General features: G+C 36.1%; 2 protein-coding genes across 2 annotated transcripts; both read left to right on the top strand.

Moving 5' to 3' along the window:
• The first annotated feature begins 833 nt into the window (after nucleotides 1–833).
• Nucleotides 834–20,814, top strand: LOC129938489 (protein PAT1 homolog 1). Its single transcript, XM_056046095.1, has 5 exons — nucleotides 834–975; nucleotides 8,161–10,272; nucleotides 10,329–10,556; nucleotides 10,637–10,882; nucleotides 17,793–20,814. Exons 1-5 carry the CDS (start codon nucleotides 937–939, stop codon nucleotides 18,069–18,071), a joined length of 2,904 nt encoding a protein of 967 aa, XP_055902070.1. The 5' UTR covers nucleotides 834–936; the 3' UTR covers nucleotides 18,072–20,814.
• A 243-nt stretch (nucleotides 20,815–21,057) lies between these two features.
• On the top strand, nucleotides 21,058–22,128 carry LOC129940791 (uncharacterized). Its single transcript, XM_056049274.1, has 3 exons — nucleotides 21,058–21,252; nucleotides 21,317–21,497; nucleotides 21,553–22,128. Coding segments are annotated over exons 1-3 (759 nt in total). The 5' UTR covers nucleotides 21,058–21,250.
• Nucleotides 22,129–22,791: the final 663 nt, after the last annotated feature.

Genomic DNA, 22,791 nt, shown 5'->3' on the forward strand with positions numbered 1-22,791 from the left:
ACTATCCTGCTCGAATTCACGTTCTTAGTCTTGCAAGTTAATGGAAACATCCTCTACAGAGACGTCCGAATTGATTTTAATCATGTTTCTTCAGTTGGGCAAGTTCTTTATGGAAAGGTTGGGGAAGTGTATTATTTTCAAATTAACCTTTTTGAAAGTTTCTTACACGAGAGAACGAATTTTGCACTGTCTTCCAGAAAACATATCTCGTCCATTTAAACGACGTTGATTTCTTAAACAGTAAAAAAAGCGATGTATTCTGAAAGAAAAAGTACGAACTTACCTACGTTCTCTTCGGTTTTGAAATTATATTCTTGTCAAGTGCCCACTAAAAAATTATAGTAAAACGTGAAAATGCAAACAATGCTGACCCAATCCCTCCCGAAAGTGTAAGAAAATAAATCAAAAAACATTACAACAATTTAAAAGAGATAATAACCACATGATGGTTAGTGCGTTGGACTGTCATGCCAGAGGTCTTGGGTTCAGTGTCATCTAAAGTTTTTTCACGAGTACTACCTCTTGCGAGTAGACTGTAAGTCCCCTCCATCGCTGAAAACAATACTCGCACATAGAATTGGTTGAAATTTGTTAGTCACTAGTTCTCAACGGACTGTTGCTCCACCTAATTTATTTATAATAATCTGAACAAACGCCATGGCTATAATCAAATGCAGACGTAGACATGTAAGCCAACCATAAGCTCAACTTTAATGGCCCATCTAGCCTAGCAGTTACCAAATGAAAAAATAAAATGCAAGCGTTACCTAATTTCCCTTGTTGATTGACAATTTACTAAGAAAATAAATCCCAATATTTTGTTTGCCTTCGAATAATTTTCCATCACTTTCGAACGTTGTCGGCGGCCATTATTTCAACATATGTGAATGTGTGACAAGTCATGACATTTTCATTTGAAATAAACAAATTTTCTCGATGGAAGACTCGTTTTTTGGATTTGATACCTCAGCACCGGTAAGTTAAATACTTCCCCCATCATCTTCAATTAAAAACCCATCCGAAAATATATAGTTAAGTGATAAAATTCCATTTCAAAAGTCTCCAAATGCCCCACGAAAACTTGCGCGACCCTTTTGCTTTTGTGCGGTCGATGGAGTCGCGCTAATGGTTTTCTCTATGGACTCCCTTCAAATGTGTCTACGAACAACGAACTCGATCTGAGAACTACAAATCACGTCATATTAAAGTTTCTAATCAAACTAAACTTTGCATTTACAACTTTCGGAAGAATAAAACAAACTAATTATTTGCTCTTGATCCATGTGGCATTCTTATGTAAACAAAAAGAAAAAAGAAAGAAAGAAGCCAAGCGCCATCCGAAATGATGAATCAAAAAAGTAAAAGAAAAAAAAGTCTAGTGCTAGTCTCCCCACTGCTCCAATCATCATCATCATCATCATCATCATCGTGTTAATGTTCATCATCGTCATTACAACAAAACTTACAATAAAATTCACGGTTCCGCATTTCTGTGGCCGCCCTTTTCCACGTAAACTTTTTCTTCACAACTTGCAATTGTACATAGTAATCGCCAATCGCATTAAGCTATAAGCGAAAAGCATTTTTGGTTTTGCTTGTTTACTTCTTAAAATGCGTTGCAAGCTTTCTTTCGCGATTAGCGACGATACGATAAGCGTATTCGAGTCGAGTGGAATGATGTTTATTAAATTCCCAATAAGCAATGTTTTTTGAGAGATATTCTAGTTTATTGTGTTGTTGTTTTTGTCTTTATTATTATACAGAGAGAGGTTAATAGGTTTTGAAAAATTGTGAAATTCCTAAATCAAAAGAATTTCTGTTTTGTATCAAAACAAACATTTTCTATTTAACAATATTTAGCTTTTACTTTTAATTGCCAATTCTTATCATGAGATGAGTTTTTGAATAACATTTGTCAAGATATTATTCTCTCGTTTGGTTTCTATAAAAATATGAAAATTCTAGTATGGCAGTGTTTTTCATCGTATGCAAAACGTTTGACCTAATATTCAAATGAAATTTAATCCCAAAATATTTTTATTTTAATTTTAGCGCCACTTTCAGCCTATTTATGCTAAATGCTAGAATCTATAAAATTGACACGTACAGAAGGATATTTTTCTAAGTAGGGAAATTGAATTTTCGTCTCAAAAGGTAGCATGGGTGGGGGCGCTATGATCTTTGTTAAAAAGGGCATATAGTTGAGGCTTAATGTAACTCAATATATGATAGTTTTAAAAGGAATGTTTGGGTTAAGAAGAAAAGCCTTTGCTGGGTAGTGTATCTAGACCAAACAGAGTTATTGATGTTTTATCCTTCGAATCTAATTGAAAAAATAAGTTTATACTTCTAATACATATAATAGATGTGTTAAGAATGAAAAGGGGTTCAGTGGCTCTTATGGATTTCAATGTTTTTTTTTTTTAGCAAAAATGATCTTAATTCAAACTTAGATGTCTGTCTTATCAGCGTTTCTTTACTATCATTAGTTTTCAAATCAGCACTTCTGGTTTTTGTTAAAAAGGCTAAACAAAACAAATTTTTATTTCAACCAAAAATAGTGGTAGTTAAATAAAAACACTTAACTCTTTTTTACAACAAAAAATAAAAACTACAAATAGGTATGTTGTTTGTATGAAGGAGTTGAACGCATACCTTCACATTTATTGCAACTTATAAAAATGTCATATGATAATGAAATCGTTATTGAACTTTTGGGAGTTAACTTTTTGTTTTATATACTTTACTTACTTACTTACTTACTTACTTACTTACTTAAGGTGGCGCTACAGTCCTGTGTGAATTAGGGCCTCACCCAACAAACTTCTCCATCTAGCTCGGTCCCTAGCTAGATGTCTCCAGTTTCGCGCTCCAAGTTGGGTGAGGTCACCTTCCACTTGTGCGCGCCACCTGATCCCCGGTCTTCCTCTACTGCGCTGTCCTGTAGGTGCGGATTTGAAGACTTTCCGGGCCGGAGCATTGGTGTCCATGCGCTCTACGTGACCCAGCCATCTTAGTCGTTGGACTTTTAACCTTCTGGCTAAGTCTACGTCGCTGTACAGCCCGTACAGTTCGTCGTTCCATCTTCTCCTCCACTCCCCTTCGATGCATACGGGACCGTAGATCACATGAAGAACTTTTCTCGAAGCGACCCAAGGTGCTTTCATCCGCTTTTGTCATGGTCCATGCTTCTGCACCGTATAGCAGGACGGGGATGGTAATGGTCTTATATAGCAACACTTTGGTCCCTCGAGAGAGGACTTTACCACTCAATTGCTTTCTTAGTCCAAAGAAACAGTGGTTAGCAAGAGCTATTCTGCGTTTGATCTCAGCGCTGGTGTTGTTTTCTGCGTTTACAGCAGAGCCTAGGTAGACGAAGTCCTTGACTACCTCAAAGTTACGTTTGTCGATTGTGACGTTTTGACCAAGACGTCGGTGTTGTATGTCCTTTCTAGACGACAGCATGTACTTTGTTTTGCCCTCATTAACCGTTAAACCCATTTTTGCCGCCTCTGCCTCAATACTCACAAAAGCCCCATTGACAACACGCTGAGTTCTTCCGATTATGTCAATGTCATCAGCATATGCCAGTAATTGGACAGACTTTTGAAAGATAGTGCCTCTAGTGTTGACGTGTGAGCTGTGCACTATTCTTTCAAGCACAATGTTAAAAAAATCGCATGACAGCGCATCACCTTTGTCTAAAACCTTTTTTGACGTCGAAAGGTTCTGTTAAGTTGTTTCAAACCTTTATGGAGCAGCGTGAATTCTCCATGGTCATCCTTCACAAACGGACTAGTATGGCAGGGATGCCAAAACTAGACATGGCTCTAAACAGCTCGTCCCTGTATATGCTGTCATATGCGGCCTTAAAATCGATGAAAAGATGGTGGGTGTCGATTTGGTGTTCTTGGGTTTTTTCCAGGATCTGCCGTAATGTGAATATTTGATCAACTGTGGACTTTCCTGGTCTAAAACCACACTGATAAGGACCTATCAGGTTGTTGACGATGGGCTTTAGAAGTTTACATATTACGGCAGAGAAGATTTTATAGGCGATGTTAAGAAGACTTATTCCTCTATAGTTGGTGCAGTTTAGAGGGTCTCGAGTTTTTATTTATGGTTGTAAAATATTCTCGCAAAGGGTTTCTGTTAGCAAAAGAAAACTTAAATGGGATACGTAGATATGATAACATTCTAGCTTTTCTAAATGTGGTCTTAATATTATCTTCTAAAATTATCTAAAGTTCCGTGCCCTTTCGATGCTTACTAATATTTCATTGACCAAATAACCCGATCACTTTATAGAGATGTGTTAAGTACCAGGCATCCTCACTTAGAATCCGAATTTTAATTTAACCACTCTTACTTTCGAGTATCAGTTCTTTGTATATTTATATAAAATGATTTTAGAAGACTAAAGCAAACAATTAAGCAACAATTTGCAAACCATTATGGGTACTTACAGCCCTATTACGAATATCATCGTATTTAGAAACTTTCGAATCCCGAATAAAAAACTATCAACAAAACCTTTCGTAATGCCAAAATTATATTAAATTTTCAACTACGATCGTATTATAGATAGTTTATTCAGACTTACAGTAATCGAATACGATGGAATTCTCTGTCAGACAAAGAGAGAAATTTATTACATTTTTAGGTATGCCCTAAGCAACTTTTCAACGCGTTTAATTAAAAATGATTTTATTTAACTTCAAGTAAGCTTTATGTACACATATAACTTTTCGCAGTCTTTATGCACCGTTTGTATATTTTTACTCTAAGCGCCGTATTATCACTCGCGAGTCGCCTAAAAAAATAAGCAAATGTTACTTTTTCGCATTACTGTTTGCGATTCGCCAAATCTTGGTGGCTTTGAAAAAATCACAGTCTAAAATTTTTGTTGCGACATAATAAATTAGTGAAAATCGACAAAGGTAAGAACAAATTAAATAATTATTAAATAAATTATAATTGATTGGTATATCATTAAAAGAACAAACAACGCCCAGTTCTCAAATTTGGTGGAGCTAATGGAGGCAAACCCCGACATTACCAAGCGTGTCGGGACGTTTGGATCATCCAAAAAACCAAGCCCAATATTGGGAGCTAAACGCGTTGGGACCTCCTATAGAAGAGGGTAAAAAGTAAAGAATATCTAGCATCAATAAATCTTATTACTGCATTATTGTCACAAGCCTTAAAAAGAAAAAGTTTTACCTAAATATCAAGAAGTACTTTACCACCATCTATTTAAACATTGGTGTTGTAACTGAGCAGGAGCTATGATACCAATGTGAGTTCCGTCTACACACCCAACTATCCCTTACTTTTCATTAGTGGACATACGAGTATCTGCATTGATCCAAACTAGGCAGATTCTTGCTTCAAGCAAATTAAGAACGTCGCTTAAAACTACTGAAAATGTAGGTTGGCAGAAACCTAGCTCAAAGTCATTTCCTAAACTATTTTAGTAACTTCCACATCCGAGAAATCGTAGTGCGCACGCAAGTTTTAAAATTGGTGGAATTGCAGAACTTGGAATTTATCTGACTTAAAACATTTTTAAGTATAACAAAAATCTAGTTAAATTTTATCAAAGTAATTGTTAATTTTGTTACAAATTATCTGGTACTTCCAGTGGTTTGGAAGCGTCTCTTAAACTTCTTCTTAATCTATAGATTATGATTTTTCTTCTTTATTTGTTACTTCTTCATTTTCATCCTCGAAAAACAATTCAACGCTGCTAATCATCTTTATTTTTATTTACTTTTTTCACAAAAAAAAAACAATATTCTTCAATCTCAACTTTATAAATATTAATGGCAATGAATGACATTTCACTTTCAGTTTTTAATGTTGGCAGTTTTGTTTCCAAAGACGAACTACGGAGTTCACCATTGGCAATACCACCAAACTTTTAACTCGCCAAAACATTCGACTTAGGCAAATTTTCGACTCGCGAGTGATAATACGCCCCTAGTTTATTTCTTGGTATTTTTTCAATCAATTTCATCAAAATTCATCGTGACAATTACTAAATATTGCTGACCTATTGTGAATATTTTAACTGTCTGTTTTGACTGACTTACTTCGATGTTCTGGTTGCCTGTGAATTTTTCTTTAAATCATAAATTTGCAGTCAATAAGTTGGTAGAGGGTCAAGAAATACATAGTTAAAGAATGTACATTTCAAAATAATTGATGTATTTGGTTTTCAAAAGTATCGCAAAGTTGTAAGCAACAAAACAAAGCGGTTTTACAAATTGGTCCAGGTAATGGAAGCGAAAGTTGAAATCACCAAAGGATTTTGTTTCAAAATTAAAGCAATTCAAAATGTGCCTAAGACCTTAAACGCTTACGTCGTACGATTGAAGTGGCAGGGAAATCGATCTGAAACACAAAATTAATACGTACACAAAATTAAGCGTACAGTTAAAGAAAAAAGGAAGAAGAAATGTTAAAGAGTGGTAAAATTGGAAGATTAATGGCTGAAACACAAACACGCTTTAGCTTCGGCTTCACCTGACGTTTACGAGTTCAGCCATAAGAATTCAATGCATGCTATCACAATGAAACTTCGACCTCACATTTCGTTTGACAATCGTAAGGAAAAGAACGTAATGTAACGTAATGTGACTCCAAACGGAAGCTCTAGTTCATGGCTGAATCACAAACACGCTTCAGCTTCGTCTGCGTTACGGTGGGCCTGCTTCGAGGTTGCTTTGAATGACATTTCTATTATTTCATCCCTCCAAAGAGCAAATATTTTGTTTGTTGACATTTTTTTACAGCTGATGAGTTGTCAGACAAAGCAAATGTTAATAATTTCACATTGGAAAATGATGTCGAGATCGAAATCATGAGTTTATCTTGCCAATAAGTAATACCCGTGGCATGATGGTTAGTGTTTTGGACTTACCTGCTAGAGGGGTTGGGTTTAATTCCTGCCTGTGCCTTTTGCGAAGAATTGACAAATCCTCCAAGAGTAATTCTTGTCATGAAAAGTGATTTCTCAAATTATCCGTTCAGAGTCGGCTTAAAACTGTAGTTCCATCCAAAGAAGAATAGTTGGTTGTATCCAAAGAAGAATAGTTTTATAGGACTAAAACTCACGCAATTTCGACAAGAGAGCTTAATGCCAACATTTTTTTTGAATGCCTTTGAAATATCAAGTGCAATAAGCTCCAAAGCAATGTAAAAGTTTTTTTTCCCTATGGTGTCAGTTTGATTAGCATTTCATGAACTATGAAAAAAGGAAGATATTGAGAGGGGGAGAAATGGATAAGCATTTTTTTTAGGAGAGGCTGGACAAACGTAGTTTTTACCATTCTCAACTCAACCAGAATAAATTTCTAGACGCCTTTCCGTGTCTCGCTTAGAACGTTTTTCTCCATGACCGTCAAATTTTCTATCCAAAATCACTTGATAGAGTCCCAAAAAGCTTGAATTATCTTCATCGATGCATTCCTACTATATTATAAAACTGATTAGGTATATTAATCGATGGTTTTTGAAACGGCAAAAATGTTTTTGTAATAGCTCCAAGGTTTTAATTTTAATATGTGGAGAGATAATGAGAGGGCAGACCATTCAAAAAATCTTATTAGACTTTTTTTCTCCACTTGCTTCGGCCATTATCTTGTAAAAACATTCTTCGGATCGGAATTTCTTTTTCTGCTTAAGAAAAAATGGGTTTCTAAAGACGGCCTGGATGTTAGATAATTACGCTGGAGACAACGTTTCTCACATTAATATGAAGTATAGGCACTTTTCATGATTTGTTAAGCTTCGCACATATTCGCCACAGGAGCCAGAACCACTTTTCAGGTTAATTTCAATTTCATCCGTACAAAAGACGTTCTGATACTCATGTTTCTGAAGGAGCATTTTAACAAGTCCTTAAACAAAAAGCTTTCTTTTGAGATTGAATTTTTGTCTTTCTTTTTCATCTCAAATTTTTTCTTCAAACAAGAACATACATTTATTTTCTGTTTATCTCATTGTCAAATAGATTGATACATTTGACAATCCTGCTTATAAATTTCAAAATCATCAGTTTTTCAGATGATTAATATTATCAACATACAACTCAAGAACCAAAAGTGATCTGATCATATCATAAAACATTATTCTTTTTTGTTTCTTTTTCTTAAGTTGGACGATGATGGAGGAGGGCGTATCGCTGAACCTTCCGAAGAAGAATATGACGCCCTAAATGACCTTACATTCGGGTCAGCCATCAATGGTGACTGGGAAGAGGTTCACGAGAATCTAGTTCGTATGGATGATGTTAAAGATGTGCCGAACAACAGCAATAGTAAATCAACATCATCCAAACAGAACAAAAATGAAGAGGATTCCGATCTAGAAATAAATCTATCTGGAATGAAATTAGATGATGTCGACATTGCATTCGATGATAGTGATGCCGGCATTAATCTTGATCCTCTAGTTTGGGCAAATCCCGTTGTAGCTTCCCGATCTGCGCAATCAACATCAAATATAATGGGTAATAGTAATGACAAAAGGCATGCCTTACTCTATTCAAACCCAGAGGCGTTTCTTCGTGAACACTTTCCAACACCGTTTAACAGCTCCAATAGTGGCCAACAACCCTCGAGCGTTAAATCAAACCAAAATCAGCAGCAACAACAACAGCAGCAGCAACAACAACATCAACAACAAGCAGTGCAACACGGAAATAGACCTCCTCAGTTCGGAATGCAACAACCGAACTCTGTACCATCTACCCCAAAAATATGCACTCTAGAAGACATCGAGAGAAGCATTATTACTCAACAGCAGCAGCAGAAGCAACACAAACAGCTTCAGCAACATCAAAGGCAAGCGATTCACGCCAGCCAAATGATTGCTTCTACTCCCAAACCCAAGACACCAACGATTCCTCATACTCAAGCTTCACACCAACACCAGCAAATGCCGAATCCGCAGCAACACTTAGCAAATCATCACGCACTCCAACAACAGCAGCAACAGCAACAACAACAGCAGCAGCATCACCATCAGCAACAACAACAACAACAGCAATTCAAGTTTCCCTTTCCCAACGCAACCGGCCCACCACCTGGCTTCAATAATCCTAGGCCTAATTTCAACAACCTGCCACCCCAACATCCGCTTAATAACCTCATGCATCAGGGTGGACCACCAAACCATCATAGAGGTCAGCTGCCGCCAGGGTTTCCAGCAGTGCCGCTATTTCCTCCAGGCATCCCAGGTCCTCATCAGCTCCCCAATTATCCACCGCGCCCTATGCCTAATTTGCCCGTCGCTCTCAATAACTTTGCGATGCATCCCAACTTCAATGCTATGCGCCCAGGTGCTCCTCCCATGGTACCGCCCAGAATGCCTCCACATCCGAGCTTAATGAACCCAACCGTGGGATCTGCGTCTGCCTACAACATGTTCAATCAGCGCCTGGTGCAAGAGATCCAGCAGAACCATCCGATGCTCTCAAATGTGCGTCACAGTTTTACGTCGCCGAACAACAACATGAACATCAACCCGCATCAGCAGCTGCAGCAGCAACAACATCAGCAACAAATGCAACAGCACAACCGCCTTGAACGCAAACACAGCAGCAACAGCACCAGCAGCAATAGTCACCACCAGAACAACGGAAGTGGAGGAGGGTTGCGTTCGAACGGAAACCTGCCCGATGAATACGACGAATATGCCAACCTGATGAGCACCAGGGACAAGCATTGGCTGATAAGCATTCAATTGACGCAGCTCAACACCGACACACCGTACATAGACGATTATTACTACACGGTGTTTAGGCAGCGTAAAGCTGAGTTAAGTGGCGACTCTGGCCAGAGCAAGACCCACAAGGACAACCAATTGAATCATCCTCTCACTCAGCCGAAAGGCCATGCACAGCTTATATTGGTGTCATTGGGTAACAAAAACGGAACGAATAACCGCAATGGACAAAACAATCGGGAGCGCAGGAACTCGGAGAGCAAGAACGACCAGGACCAACAGCGCAAGTATGTGTTTACTCCTCTGAAGTTCGAGAACTCCTTGGGCAAGCTGCAATATGGCAGTGTCACGGCTCCTCGAAAAATCATCGACATGGACATTATGGGTCCCGAGGGCAGCCCTCAATTGAGCACCAATATTGAGTTGTCGGCTCAGCGAAAGTCGCGTCACATTTTACTGCACATCGAGACGCTGTACAGAATTGTTCTGAAGCTCGAGGACTTGGATAATCCCGCTGCTATTGCAACTATCATTATGAAGGTAAGTTGTCTTGTGAAAATTTAGTTTTGTTCTTATTAATCCTCCTTGTAACGTAGAAAAAGAAGGAGAGCGAACGCCTTGCACTCTTGGAACAAATGGAGAACGCAAACAAAGTGTCAACTGGCGATGAAAAATCAGCCGACACCACTGCAGCCGCAATAAACCCAGCTTTGAGGAATAAATTCTCCTACGAGTTGGAACCGAAGGAGGTACTTCTGGGGCGATTATTTGCTGGTCTAGCCCTGGATAAGGTTATTGCTATGATGAGTGTTCGTAAAGGAAAGGTAAGAAGAGGAAAAATTGATGAATTACAGCATATAAATGATTTTGTTCGTTTTTCATTAATCTCTCTATCAACTTCTAGGCACTGGTGCGTCGTTTGATGAAACACATTGAAGACAATCCTATTCGATGGACTGTTTGGATGGGCGTGTTTGCTTCCCTGCAGAATGTCCTAAAGAAAGATCGCGAAGATACCGAAGGTGTTCTTTATGCATTATATCCCGAATTTAAAGAACAAATTCGATCGGCTGATTTTGAAACTGTTATAAAGCTGTCGAATGCCATGCCAATGAGCGAAAAGAAATCAAATAGCTTGTTTTCGAGCAAGGTAAGTTTATATTCATCTAAGTTATTATATCAAATTGTGTATGTAACAACGTCACATAAGAATGAGAAATATAACCTTTAAACTTGTCAGTGTTAGATAACCCAGTCATTTCGGGCTTTAGACTTTTATCTTTTTGGCTAAGTCTAGCTCACTATAGATCCAGTACAACTCATCGTTCCATCTTCTCATCCACTCACCTTCTATACATACGGGACCGTAGGCCACACGAAGAACTTTCTTTCTTTAAACGATCCAAGGTTCTTTCATCCGCTTTTGTCATAGTTTAAGCTTCTGTACCGTATAGAAGGAAGGTGATGATAAGGTTCTTATACTTGTATAGCTCCACTTTGAAGAGAGCTTTATAACTCAATTGGTTTCCGAATCAAAAAAAAAACGGTGGTTAGCAACAGAAATTCCTTGTTTGATGATCTCAGCGTAGGTGTTGTTTTTTGCATTAACTGCCTCAAAGTTACGTCTGTCGATCGTGACGTATTGATGACAGCATTAAACCCATTTTTACCGCCTCAATACTCACAAAAACCCCTTTGACATCACCATGCTGAGTTCTTCCTATTATGTCAAGATAATGCTTCTGGTGATGACGTGGGAGCTCTGAACTATTATTTTAAAGACGATGTTAAAGAAATCACATGACAACAAAGCGCTGTTCTTCATTGGTCACTTCTTTTAAATAAAAACTAAAATCTAAGTTTTAAGTTAATAACATCGCATACAGAGTTAAAAAAGAGCACAATAACGAGATATGGGATCACTTTTTCCATAGTTAGTGTAATGACGCGGTATAAAAAAAAAGAAGATATTTCTTTCCCTGAGAGGTCTTGAATGAACATGAAGTGGGTAAAAAGCAAGCAGCTTAAAACAATCTATAAAATAAACAAAACACTGTTTCCTTCTGATTTTAAGGGTTGTCAAGCCTAAAAGTAAGCACCTCTGGTTATAGGAGGACATAATATTATCTACCCAGTTCAATATACGTAGAGCATGTCTAGTGAATTTACGCTGAACAGCTTCTATTCTTTTAATGCTTACTGCATATACTGGGAACCAAATGCAACTAGCATATTCTAACGATGATCTCACCAATGAGATATAAAGCATTTTTTAAGTATGCGGATCAGTAAATTACTTTGAATTTTTCATTAGAAAACCCAGCATTTTATTTGACTTCGAAATCATATAGTCGTAGTGATCATTAAAAATTAACTTCCTATCGAAAACAATACCTTAATCATTAAAAACCGAAACCTTATCAAGGCTTGTATTATTAAACTTATATTCATAGTGAATAGGGTTGATCTAGTATAAGACATTTGCTTACACTTGGAGATATTGAGATGAAGGAAGTTATCTTCACACCACTGAACAATACACTTAAGGTCATCTTGTAAAAGATTACAATCAAGTGGACAATTGATATGTTTGTAATTTTTCAAATCTTCAGAAAATAGTAATTTTTCAAAAAATTTGACACCGTCGGGAAGGTCGTTTATAAAAAGAACAAACAAAAGTGGTCCGAGATGGCTTCGTTGTGGAACCATGCAAAGTTATAATTTCTTTTTGATGTTTTACATCCAATTTTCACAAACTGTGTACGATCTGTTAAATATTGATTTATCCAATTCAATAATTGAGAATGAAAACAAAGGTGTTCTAGTTTTTTTAATAACATGTAATGCTGCACCCTATCAAACGCTTTGGAAAAGTCGGTGTATATGACATCAACGTGCTTACCCCGTTCAATATCTTTTGTAAAAAAGTGTAAAAAAAGAGACAAGTTAGTTGTAGTTGATCGTTGATCGTTTACTCACAAAGAAGTGTTGATTGTCTGAAATTTTATTGAATGAAATAATTTGACTAAGGTATACGTAGTACTTAGCGTAGTGGTTTACTATCCAAAGTTATTGTAATGAAAGATAAATTTATCATAATTTTTTAAGGCAATATTTTTTACAGTTTAGAGCTCTTCACTAGTTCTTGATATAATAATGATATCAACTGCAAACCGAATTTTTGAAAGATTGTTCCCATTTATTCTTAGTCCTTTCTCCTCTCCTTCTCTCCTAAACAACTCTAGTGAGAGAATATCTTCTTGTCTTACACAAAGAGATATTTTAAATTCTATTCCGACAAATTCCGTTTTTATCCGTGCAGTGCTTGTTGTAACAACAGAAATATTTTAATCATAACACCACCCACAAAACAGCACTGCACTTACTTACTTACTTAAGGTGGCGCTACAGTCCTGTGTGAACTAGGGCCTCACCCAACAAACTTCTCCATCTAGCTCGGTCCCTAGCTAGATGTCTCCAGTTTCGCGCTCCAAGTTGGGTGAGGTCACCTTCCACTTGTGCGCGCCACCTGATCCGCGGTCTTCCTCTACTGCGCTGTCCTGTGGGTGCGGATTCGAAGACTTTCCGGGCCGGAGCATTAGTTTCCATGCGCTCTACGTGACCCAGCCATCTTAGTCGTTGGACTTTTACTCTTCTGGCTAAGTCTACGTCGTTGTACAACCCGAGCTCATCGTTCAATCTTCTCCTCCACTCTCCTTCGATGCATACGGGGCCGCAGATCACACAAAGAACTTTTCTCTCGAAGCGACCCAAGGTGCTTTCATCCGCTTTTGTCATGGTCCATGCTTCTGCACCGTATAGCAGGACGGGGATGATAAGGGTCTTATATAGCAACACTTTGGTCCCTCGAAAGAGGACTTTACCACTCAATTACTTTCTTAGTCCAAAGAAACAGCGGTTAGCAAGAGTTATTCTGCGTTTGATCTCAGCGCTGGTGTTGTTTTCTGCGTTTACAGCGGAGCCTAGGTAGACGAAGTCCTTTACTACCTCAAAGTTACGTCTGTCGATTGTGACGTTTTGACCAAGACGTCGGTGTTGTATGTCCTTTCTAGACGACAGCATGTACGTTGTTTTGCCCTCACTAACCGTTAAACCCATTTTTGCCGCCTCTGCCTCAATACTCACAAAAGCCCCATTGACATCATGCTGAGTTCTTCCGATAATGTCAATGTCATCAGCATATGCCAGTAATTGGATAGACTTATAAAAGATAGTGCCTCTAGTGTTGACGTGTGAGCTCTGCACTATTCTTTCAAGCACGAGGTTAAAAAAATCACATGACAGCGCATCACCTTGTCTAAAACCTTTTTTGACATCGGAAGGTTCTGTTAAGTTGTTTCCCACCTTTATGGAGCAGCGTGAATTCTCCATGGTCATCCTGAACAAACGGACGAGTTTGGCAGGGATGCCAAAACTAGACATGGCTCTTTACAGCTCTTCCCTGTATATGCTGTCATATGCGGCCTTGAAATCGATGGAAAGATGGTGGGTGTCGATTTGGTGTTTTTCGGTTTTTTCCAGGATCTACCGTAATGTGAATATTTGATCAACTGTGGACTTTCCTGGTCTAAAACCACACTGATAAGGACCTAGGTTGTTGACGATGGGCTTTAGACATTCACATATTACGGCAGAGAAGATTTTATAGGCGATGTTAAGTAGACTGATTCCTCTATAGTTGGTGTAGTTTAGAGAGTCTCCTTTTTCAGGATCGGGCAAACAGTACTGAGGTTCCATTCATTGGGCATGCTTTCTTCCGACCATATCTTACAGATAAGTTGGTGCATGCTCTGAACCAACTTATCTCCAGCTGCTTTAAAGAGCTCGGCATTCAAGCCATCCGCTCCAGCGGCTTTATTAGACTTCAACTTAGATATGGCAATATTTTCTTCGTCTAAGTCGGGAGGACGGGATTGTTGGCTTTCATCGTCTATATTGAATGGATCATCCTGCCTGACAGTGGAGTTCGGTTCTTCGTCGCCGTTATGCAGTCTGCAGAAGTGGTCCTTCCATATCCTCAGCATTGAGTGCGGTTCCACTATGATGTTTCCACTTTCGTCTTTGCAGCCTTCGGTTCTAGGTTTATGTACCTGTGAATTTCGTTTCACCTGTTCATAAAACTTTCGAACTTCATTCCTGCTTTTAAACCTCTCATGATCTTCGACAGCACTCTTCTTCGGCGTTCCTCTCGCCTCTTCTGCTTATAGAGCTCATGAGCATCTCTCGTCCTTTTATGCAGCGCCGCTGTGCGTGCCTGTTGTTTTCTGCATTTGCCTGTCGACATTCCTCTTCAAACAAGGGGGTCCTTGTTGGTGGCTGTTTGAAACCCAGCACATCAGAGGCGGCTTCTCTGATTGCATTTTGGTAATGTTGCCACTGGTTTTAGATACATTGTGTTGGCGGCAGAGAACTTCGAGGGAGGTTACTGGTAACTCGGTCGGAAAAGGATTTGGCGATCTCTGGCGATTGTAGCCGTTCGACGTTATACCTTCTCCCAGCACCTTCCTGTTTTGCCTTGGGTCTGGAAATCCGAACTGCTACCTTGGCTACAACAAGGTAGTGGTCCGAGTCGATGTTAGCTCCTCGGAAAGTTCGTACATCCATAGTGCTGGAAGCGTGTCTGGCGTCGATCGCAATATGGTCAATCTGGTTGACGGTAGATTGATCTGGAGAAGTCCAAGTTCCTTTATGGATGTTGAGGTGTGGAAAACGCGTATTAACTATGATGACGTATGAGCCTGAATCCGTTGTCGGAAGTGTTGTCGTGGAGGCTGTTATTCCCGATATTCCATGTCTTCCCTTCCTAGCTTGGCATTAAAATCGCCCAGGACTATTTTAATATCGTAGCTAGGGCACTGCTCATAAGTTTTGTCTAGGAGCTCGAAGAACATATCGTTGGTGTTGTCGTCTTTCTCTTCTGTGGGGGCGTGCACGCATATCAGGCTAATGTTGCCGAATTTAGCCTTGATGCGTATGGCCATGAGGCGCTCATTGATGCACCTATAGCTGAAGACTTCTTGCCTAAGTCTGGCTCCAATGACGAAGCCGCATCCAAATGAGTGCTGTTGGTTTTCGTGGTAGCAGTCACTGTAGTAAATATCACAGTTTTTCATCCCCTCTTTGCCCGGCCCATCCCATCGTATTTCCTGGATGGCAGTGATATCTGCTTTATAGCGGTCTAGGGCATCCGCTAATTCTTCGGCCGCACGTGGTCTGTTAAGGGATCTAACATTCCACGTGCATATCCGAAGTTCGTTGTCCTTTATTCGTTTGCGTTGGTTGTCAACAGTAAATCCGTCTGTATCCGAGGCTTGTTGGTATTTCGCAACTATGAAAGCTTTAACGTGGCCAGAAAGTCACCCCGACGGCACGACCCCCAACCTGGAGGGCCAGATCCTAAGTATAACTCCAAGGATGGGGAGCCGGATAAAACCGCTCCTTATAGGCCTGGGCTCCGAATAAGTCGAAGAAGCACTATAAGGTGTTCACTAAGTAGTTCAACCTTACTGGAACTATAGACGCCACCGTTGATTCCATCTCGGTAATTCGTCAGGTGCCGTCTGGATAAGGAGAGGTGCCTTAGTGGGAACACCTCTCCCCCCCTTTCTCGTTTGCTGCCCCCAACAACTTTCCACTGGTGTTGGAACCCAATCTCCAGTTGAGGTACTAGGCACCCGATGTTTACCACGGGGAGGTAGGTGTTGATAGACAGAGGAGGGTTTTGAGAAAAACCTGTGGACGTTTGTGTCCTCTTGAATGCACATGTCTACCATTTGAATTGCTGTATTAGTTGGTGCTTATATTTGTATTATAAATATGTGATAGTTTCCTAATTATACTTTTTCATCAATTACTCTACCGCTAAGTCATTTGATTTCATGAATATTTCTCCTTGTCGTCTAACTTCAGCTAAGTCAACTATATTCCAATTTATCTTATCAAGGGAATTTTCTACATCTATGCATATCTAAGTTGGTAAAAGAGTTCTAGTGTTAAGTGTTGCTACTTTTCTATATAAGTTTCACAATATACATATTTCATATAATTCATTTTTATACCTCCTCTGGAATTTCCCTTTTTAAATGTTGCTAACTATTCTCTCAAACGCCCTTTTTAAAAGTTGCTAACTATTCTCCTAAAGACTATTCTCTCAAACGCGGAATAGAGGTTAAGGTCCAAAATTTCCCATAAATAAATAAAAACTGGTAGGATTACAGTCTTAGACATTAGAAGACCATGAGAACTGTTAAGAATTTGATGTTCAAAGTTATTTTATTTATTCAGCCATAATTTAAGTTATTTTAATGGTTTTTGCTCTAGAGAAATAGCCAGCTGCATTCCTCCCCTTAAACAGTTCAACCGTAATACTCGCGCTTCTAGGAATGCTCATCAATATACCCTCGAGCCCATCTTCGGTCGTACTGTCAAGTACAGAGATTCGTTCTTTAGCCGTACTATGCGAATGTGGAATTCCTTGCCACACTCTGTCTTTCCCAGCTATTGCAATATTCAGGAATTCAAAACCAATGTGCACCGACATCTCCTTTCAACCCCTCTCTCCCTTTCCTAGTGCTCACACTGTGTCTACATAATAAGGGTAATATATCCCCTTGAGTGTGCGCTTATTATAAAAAAAAAGTTAAAAATGTAGTGATCCATATAAGTACGCACTGTTTCTGTTGATTTATTTGTTTCAATTTTTTTTAGATTCATCGCCCTCCATTAAAGAGTATTCGTCAACCGTCTATCATATTTTTGTGATACACCTTGCCAAACTTTTTCAAATTTTTGTATAGAAGTCCCACACATGAATGACCACTTATTTGCCTATCGTTAACCGAAACCTAAACCCAATAAACGATCATTATTTCGATTCGTCGAGTTTTTGTCGTTACCTCCAAATATCTTTTTGTAGCTGGTTAGGACAATTATTGTGATTCTATTTTTGCTCCACTTTCTTATAACAGGAGCGAAACTAAAACCAAATTGCTTTTTCTATTAAATTTCTTAACCCAATATATAATGTTTTTATTTTACAGTTTGGAATTTCTTCTCTGGTCTGCCTTATTCTACAAGCTGAACTCATTTACGTGTTAGATCAAGATACAACACTAAATAATGAAAATCGAGATTCTTGGAGGATATTCCTTGACTCCGTTGCAACATCTTTAAATCGAACAATTCAAAATCAAACCGTTTGCGCGGCCATTGAATCCGATTCAATACAACCGATGATGAATCACTTTGCTCGATTTAAAGATCTTCAATTAGATTCTCTATTAGCATTAATATCTCAAGCTAAAGAGCAAATTAATTAATACAAAAAAACTATTTAAAAAAATATAAAAAAAAAAAACAAATCAAATTATAAACATTAAAAGCTAATATTTAATTAAAATGCAAACAAAAAGAAAAATGCAACTAAGAATTAACTTTCATTGTTTAAAACGTTTCTTTAAAAAAAAAAAAAAAACAATAATATGCAAAGATTAATGAACAAAAAAAGAAAATACGTATAATTATATAACAGTTTTATTTTGTTTCTTTCTTTTGCTTAAATAATAATATTCACGTAATTATTTTTGTTTCGGTTTAGTATTCTTTTTAATAATTTTAATAATAATTTCCCACTTTTTCGTTGGTGTTTTTGTAAATATTTGTAAAAGCAAAAACTTTAGTTATTATAGATAATAAAATGTTTAACTAACAATTTATATTCAGTGCATAAATAAAAATATCAATTCAATAACATTTTCAAATGAATTATATTTTCAAAACCAATTGAAAATGTTTAAAGCTATATAAAGGAGACACTTCTTGAATAATTGTCAAAAAGAAAAATAAAAATGTTAACTCATGGCCACCATCATACATTTCCTTTTGCAAGGCTTGAAATTTTATTCATAATGGAAATAATTATTTTCACTCTGTAATTTATGCATACATCTTTTTTAGTATTTATGTATATTAATTATAAACAAAAAAATTAAAGTAATATTTGTAGAAGTCATCATAAATTAATTAAATATTTAATGTTAATTCTACCTGTTTCTTTATTATTATAACTTTTTTTTATTCTTAAAATATATCTTTTTGTTTTCCTTCTTTACCTTTTAAATAATGTGATACTTCAATTCGAAAGATAAAAGTAAAATTTATTGTCCACTATTCAATTTTTTGTTTTGTGCGTTTAAGAAAAAAGTTAAATAAATAAATTACATAATTTGGCCGACGGGTTTATTAGATAAATTACTCGATATCGGTGCAGGTAGTTATGTGCATATTAATGTATGTTAAGTATTCACGGCGTCGTTTTATTATTTTGTTTTTCTATAATTATTTATATTAGTTTAAATGCAAAATGTTAATGATGACATTTAAAAAATTAATCAATTTGTTGATAAAATGATGCGACCCTCAACGCCCAGCAATTATTTTTTTTTAGTTTTTTTGAAGCCTCTTCCAAAATTCCAAATACGAAGACTTTCAAAAGTTCAATAGCAAGAAAAAGAAAAGATTTTGGGATTTTTGAAATTGCCTTCAAATACTTAAATCATTAAAATATTATATTTATTTAAACACATAATAAACACTTTCAAAATTAACGATGTGTTGTTCTTGGAATCAACATCGAAAATGTTCATATTTTATGAACTTAAAAAATCTTATTTCTTGGCAGTCTTCAAAACCAAAAAAAATGGAAATATATTTAAAAAATAAAAAAAAAATATATAAGTAACTAGAATTCATTATTAAGTTAATAATTTTTATGATTTTTGATTGTCTTCTTATATAATTAATAACCTTATAAAAAATATAATTTATCGACAAAAATAATAACAAAAAACATATGTAGTCATTTAAACGTAATTAAAAAAAAATATATACATTTTATAATTTTCATTTGTGATTTATATTTTTTTATAAAATAAAAAACATATATATATATAAATATATTAATAAAACACACACCTTACTTATTACTAGAAATAATTTATATTTAAAAAAAAATTCAAAAAAAAGAACATATTTAAAAATTAATTAAAAAAATAAAGAAAAACGTGCGTATAGGATGAATATTTGTTTAAAAAATCCTAAGTCGTTTCGGGGCATACAATTCACTTTATATAATAAATTTTAAACAAAACATGCAAACGTCTATATATGTTTATTAATATTTATTAAAGAAAAAAATAACAAAAAAAAAAACAACAAATATTTTCTATGTCAAGTGCACTGGTAATTTTAATTCTTAAAAACAAAAAACATATAAATAAAATATAAAATTTGAGGACTGCCTGCCCCTTTCTAAAAATACTTTTTTTTTGCAATTAGATCCGTATTTATTGTGTTATGACGTAAAACAACAAATAATTCATGTTTTTATTTTATATTCAATAGATAATAAATAAAATAAAACAAAATTAAATTGTGTAATAAAAAATTAAAACCGTAATCGGGTACCTTGCATAATTTATCAATAATTAAATTAATTGAAAAAAAAGAAACAAAAATATTTAAAAACAACTAAAATTAGTTAAATGCAAAATATCGCCTGAAATATATTTTGAAACAAAACGATATTTAACATAAATTAAAAGAAAAAGAAAGAATTATTCTATGCTTTTCTAGTTATATTTTATTGGTTCAAAAGAAAAACAAAACAAAACGCTATGAAAATTAAAACAAAAACAAACTTTTTACTCCTTTAAAACAAAAACACAAAAAAAAAGAACATAAACAAAAATCGCCCCCCACTAAACAAAAAAAAAAATCAATAGTAGATTTTAATTAAATGTTTTTAACTAAAAAAAGAAAAAAATATTTTAAACTAAATAGAACAAAATGAGAATACATTTAATGATCATGATCACAAAACAAATAAATAATTTGTCAATATACAAAAGAGAAATAATAGCTGAAAGTATAACAACATACAAACAAAAATAATTTTAAAAGAAAAAAAGAACGGAAGGATATATTATATATAAAATAAATATATATAATAATTTTCTTTTTTTACATAGACAGAATATTGAAAATATATACAAATGAAGAACAGCAGAAAATTGTATTTTAATTGGCGCCCGACTAAAGTCTTGAATTTAAAAAAAAATTAAAATGTAAGTAAATGCTAAAATTCTATTTTTAGAATGTTGAGGAATGAAATGTTCTATAGGTCAGAGAGCCGATTCCAGAAAGCGCGGCGGATCGCTTTTAATCGCGGATTTGTATTTTTACATTCTCAATATTCCATTTGGAAAGCGAAAGTTCTTTCCAACAAAATCACCCCTATTGCGAGTTTCACTTTTTCTGGATTCCGTCCGAAAAAAATGACATTTCACATTTCCCTTATAGTGAGTTTCGGACGGAAAATTTTCCACTTCGAAAAATTTCCCCCTATTGTGAACTTTTTTTTCGGGTGGAACTTCAAGTCTTTCACAACTCTTTCTTTCACTCAAAATTTGGCGGCGGAAAAGGACAACTTTGGCGAAAAATGTAAGTAATTTTTATAAATAACAACAAAATAATCGAAAATAACTCCAACTTTTTTATTTTCAAGGAGTAAAACAACAAATAGAAGGCAATGCGAGTTGCTTTTGAATAAAATGCAATTACACCCCGATATCGCCAGAGGCTATTCAAAGGAAAATAAAGATAAAATTTCAGAGTTCTGGACGACAACGGCAAATGATCTCAACAGTGCAGGGCCTCCAATAAAGTCAAAAATTGAGTGGAAAAAGGTAACCTGTTCTTCTATTATTATAGAACCAAATTTATTAAAAAATGCTTCATAAGGTTTGGAATGACCAGAAAAGATATGTAAGGAAAAAGGCGACGGAAAATAAAGCGAACCAAAGAGCAACCGGAGGTGGCCCTAATAAAACAGTCAAGTACACAGACGTGGAAGAAGCTATATTACAGCTTATAGGTGTTAACGAAGCTGTGGAAGGTTTTGGCTCACCCTTCGGTTTGCCTCCCCCTGAGAAAAAAAGAAAAACTGACGTAGCCGAAGAGAATGGAGATGATCAAAATTCATTAGAGGATCTAATGAAATATTTACATGAAGGTGATGATACTTGTGATAATATTCATGATGGTGTTCCTTGCGGAACCGAAACCAATGACGTCAGGAATGCATCAACAAATCTTGAGCCATCAACATCAAAACCAACACAACCAAGAAACTATAAGACTGCTCGGCTCACGACAAATGATCTCATCTATGAAGAGCTCAAAGTCCAAAAAGAAATAAGCTCGAATATTTTGGAAGTTGTTGGTGTTCTAAAAGAACACAATACTGATTTTCCGGGTGAAACTCACAATAGGGGTGAATGTCATTCTTCTAGTGGGTTTTGCAAGCGACAGGCGTGATAGTGGCGGATTGCAACAAAATGTAAACAAAAATATGTTTTATTTGTGTGTTTTTTTTTTAATATATTAAATTAAAGATATCAATTACTTATTTTTGTTGAATATTTAACGAAATAAAAACGAAAACGTTATGTGTTTTGAGCAAAGTTTCTTGTCCAGTTTGTCCAAAATTACACTCAAAACCTTCGATACCGTTGGTTGAGCCAAAGCGATTCGGTAGTCCTGCCCAACGCTCTTTTGGTACGAACCTTCCGCTAAAAATCGCAATGTAGCGGCAAGCTTGAGTATTGAAGGCAAAGAGGTAGTGTTTTCTCGTTGGAAATCATCTTGGATTTCTCCAAAAACGTACACAAATGCTTCTCGCGATAGTGGAAACAATTTTATAAACCTATTGAAGAAACATCATTAAAAAAAATTCAATCTGGAAAAAGATAATTAAATACACATTCTTTTGGGAGAACATCATGAGGCGAAGACCCACTTTTTAATAGTTTTCTTTGAATATTTAAATAATTAGCTTCTTTTCTTGCTTCTTCTCTTTCTGCATTTAAAAAAACACTTTTGGAGTCCATTAAAAGCTAGTTTTGTTTACTTGAAACCAACAATAATATTTAAATATAACTACAAACATTAAGATACTTTTTTCAGAGAAAAACAATTAGT

Source organism: Eupeodes corollae, chromosome 1 (genome assembly GCF_945859685.1).
Source record: "Eupeodes corollae chromosome 1, idEupCoro1.1, whole genome shotgun sequence".
NCBI lineage: Eukaryota > Metazoa > Arthropoda > Insecta > Diptera > Syrphidae > Eupeodes > Eupeodes corollae.

Coding starts and splice junctions, on each gene's coding strand:
- LOC129938489 (XM_056046095.1), top strand. CDS start 937: ATGGAAGACTCGTTTTTTGGATTTGATACCTCAGCACCG. Junction 10,557..10,636: donor TGAGTGTTCGTAAAGGAAAG/GTAAGAAGAGGA, acceptor ATCAACTTCTAG/GCACTGGTGCGTCGTTTGAT. Junction 10,883..17,792: donor ATAGCTTGTTTTCGAGCAAG/GTAAGTTTATAT, acceptor TTTATTTTACAG/TTTGGAATTTCTTCTCTGGT.
- LOC129940791 (XM_056049274.1), top strand. Junction 21,498..21,552: donor CAAAAATTGAGTGGAAAAAG/GTAACCTGTTCT, acceptor ATGCTTCATAAG/GTTTGGAATGACCAGAAAAG.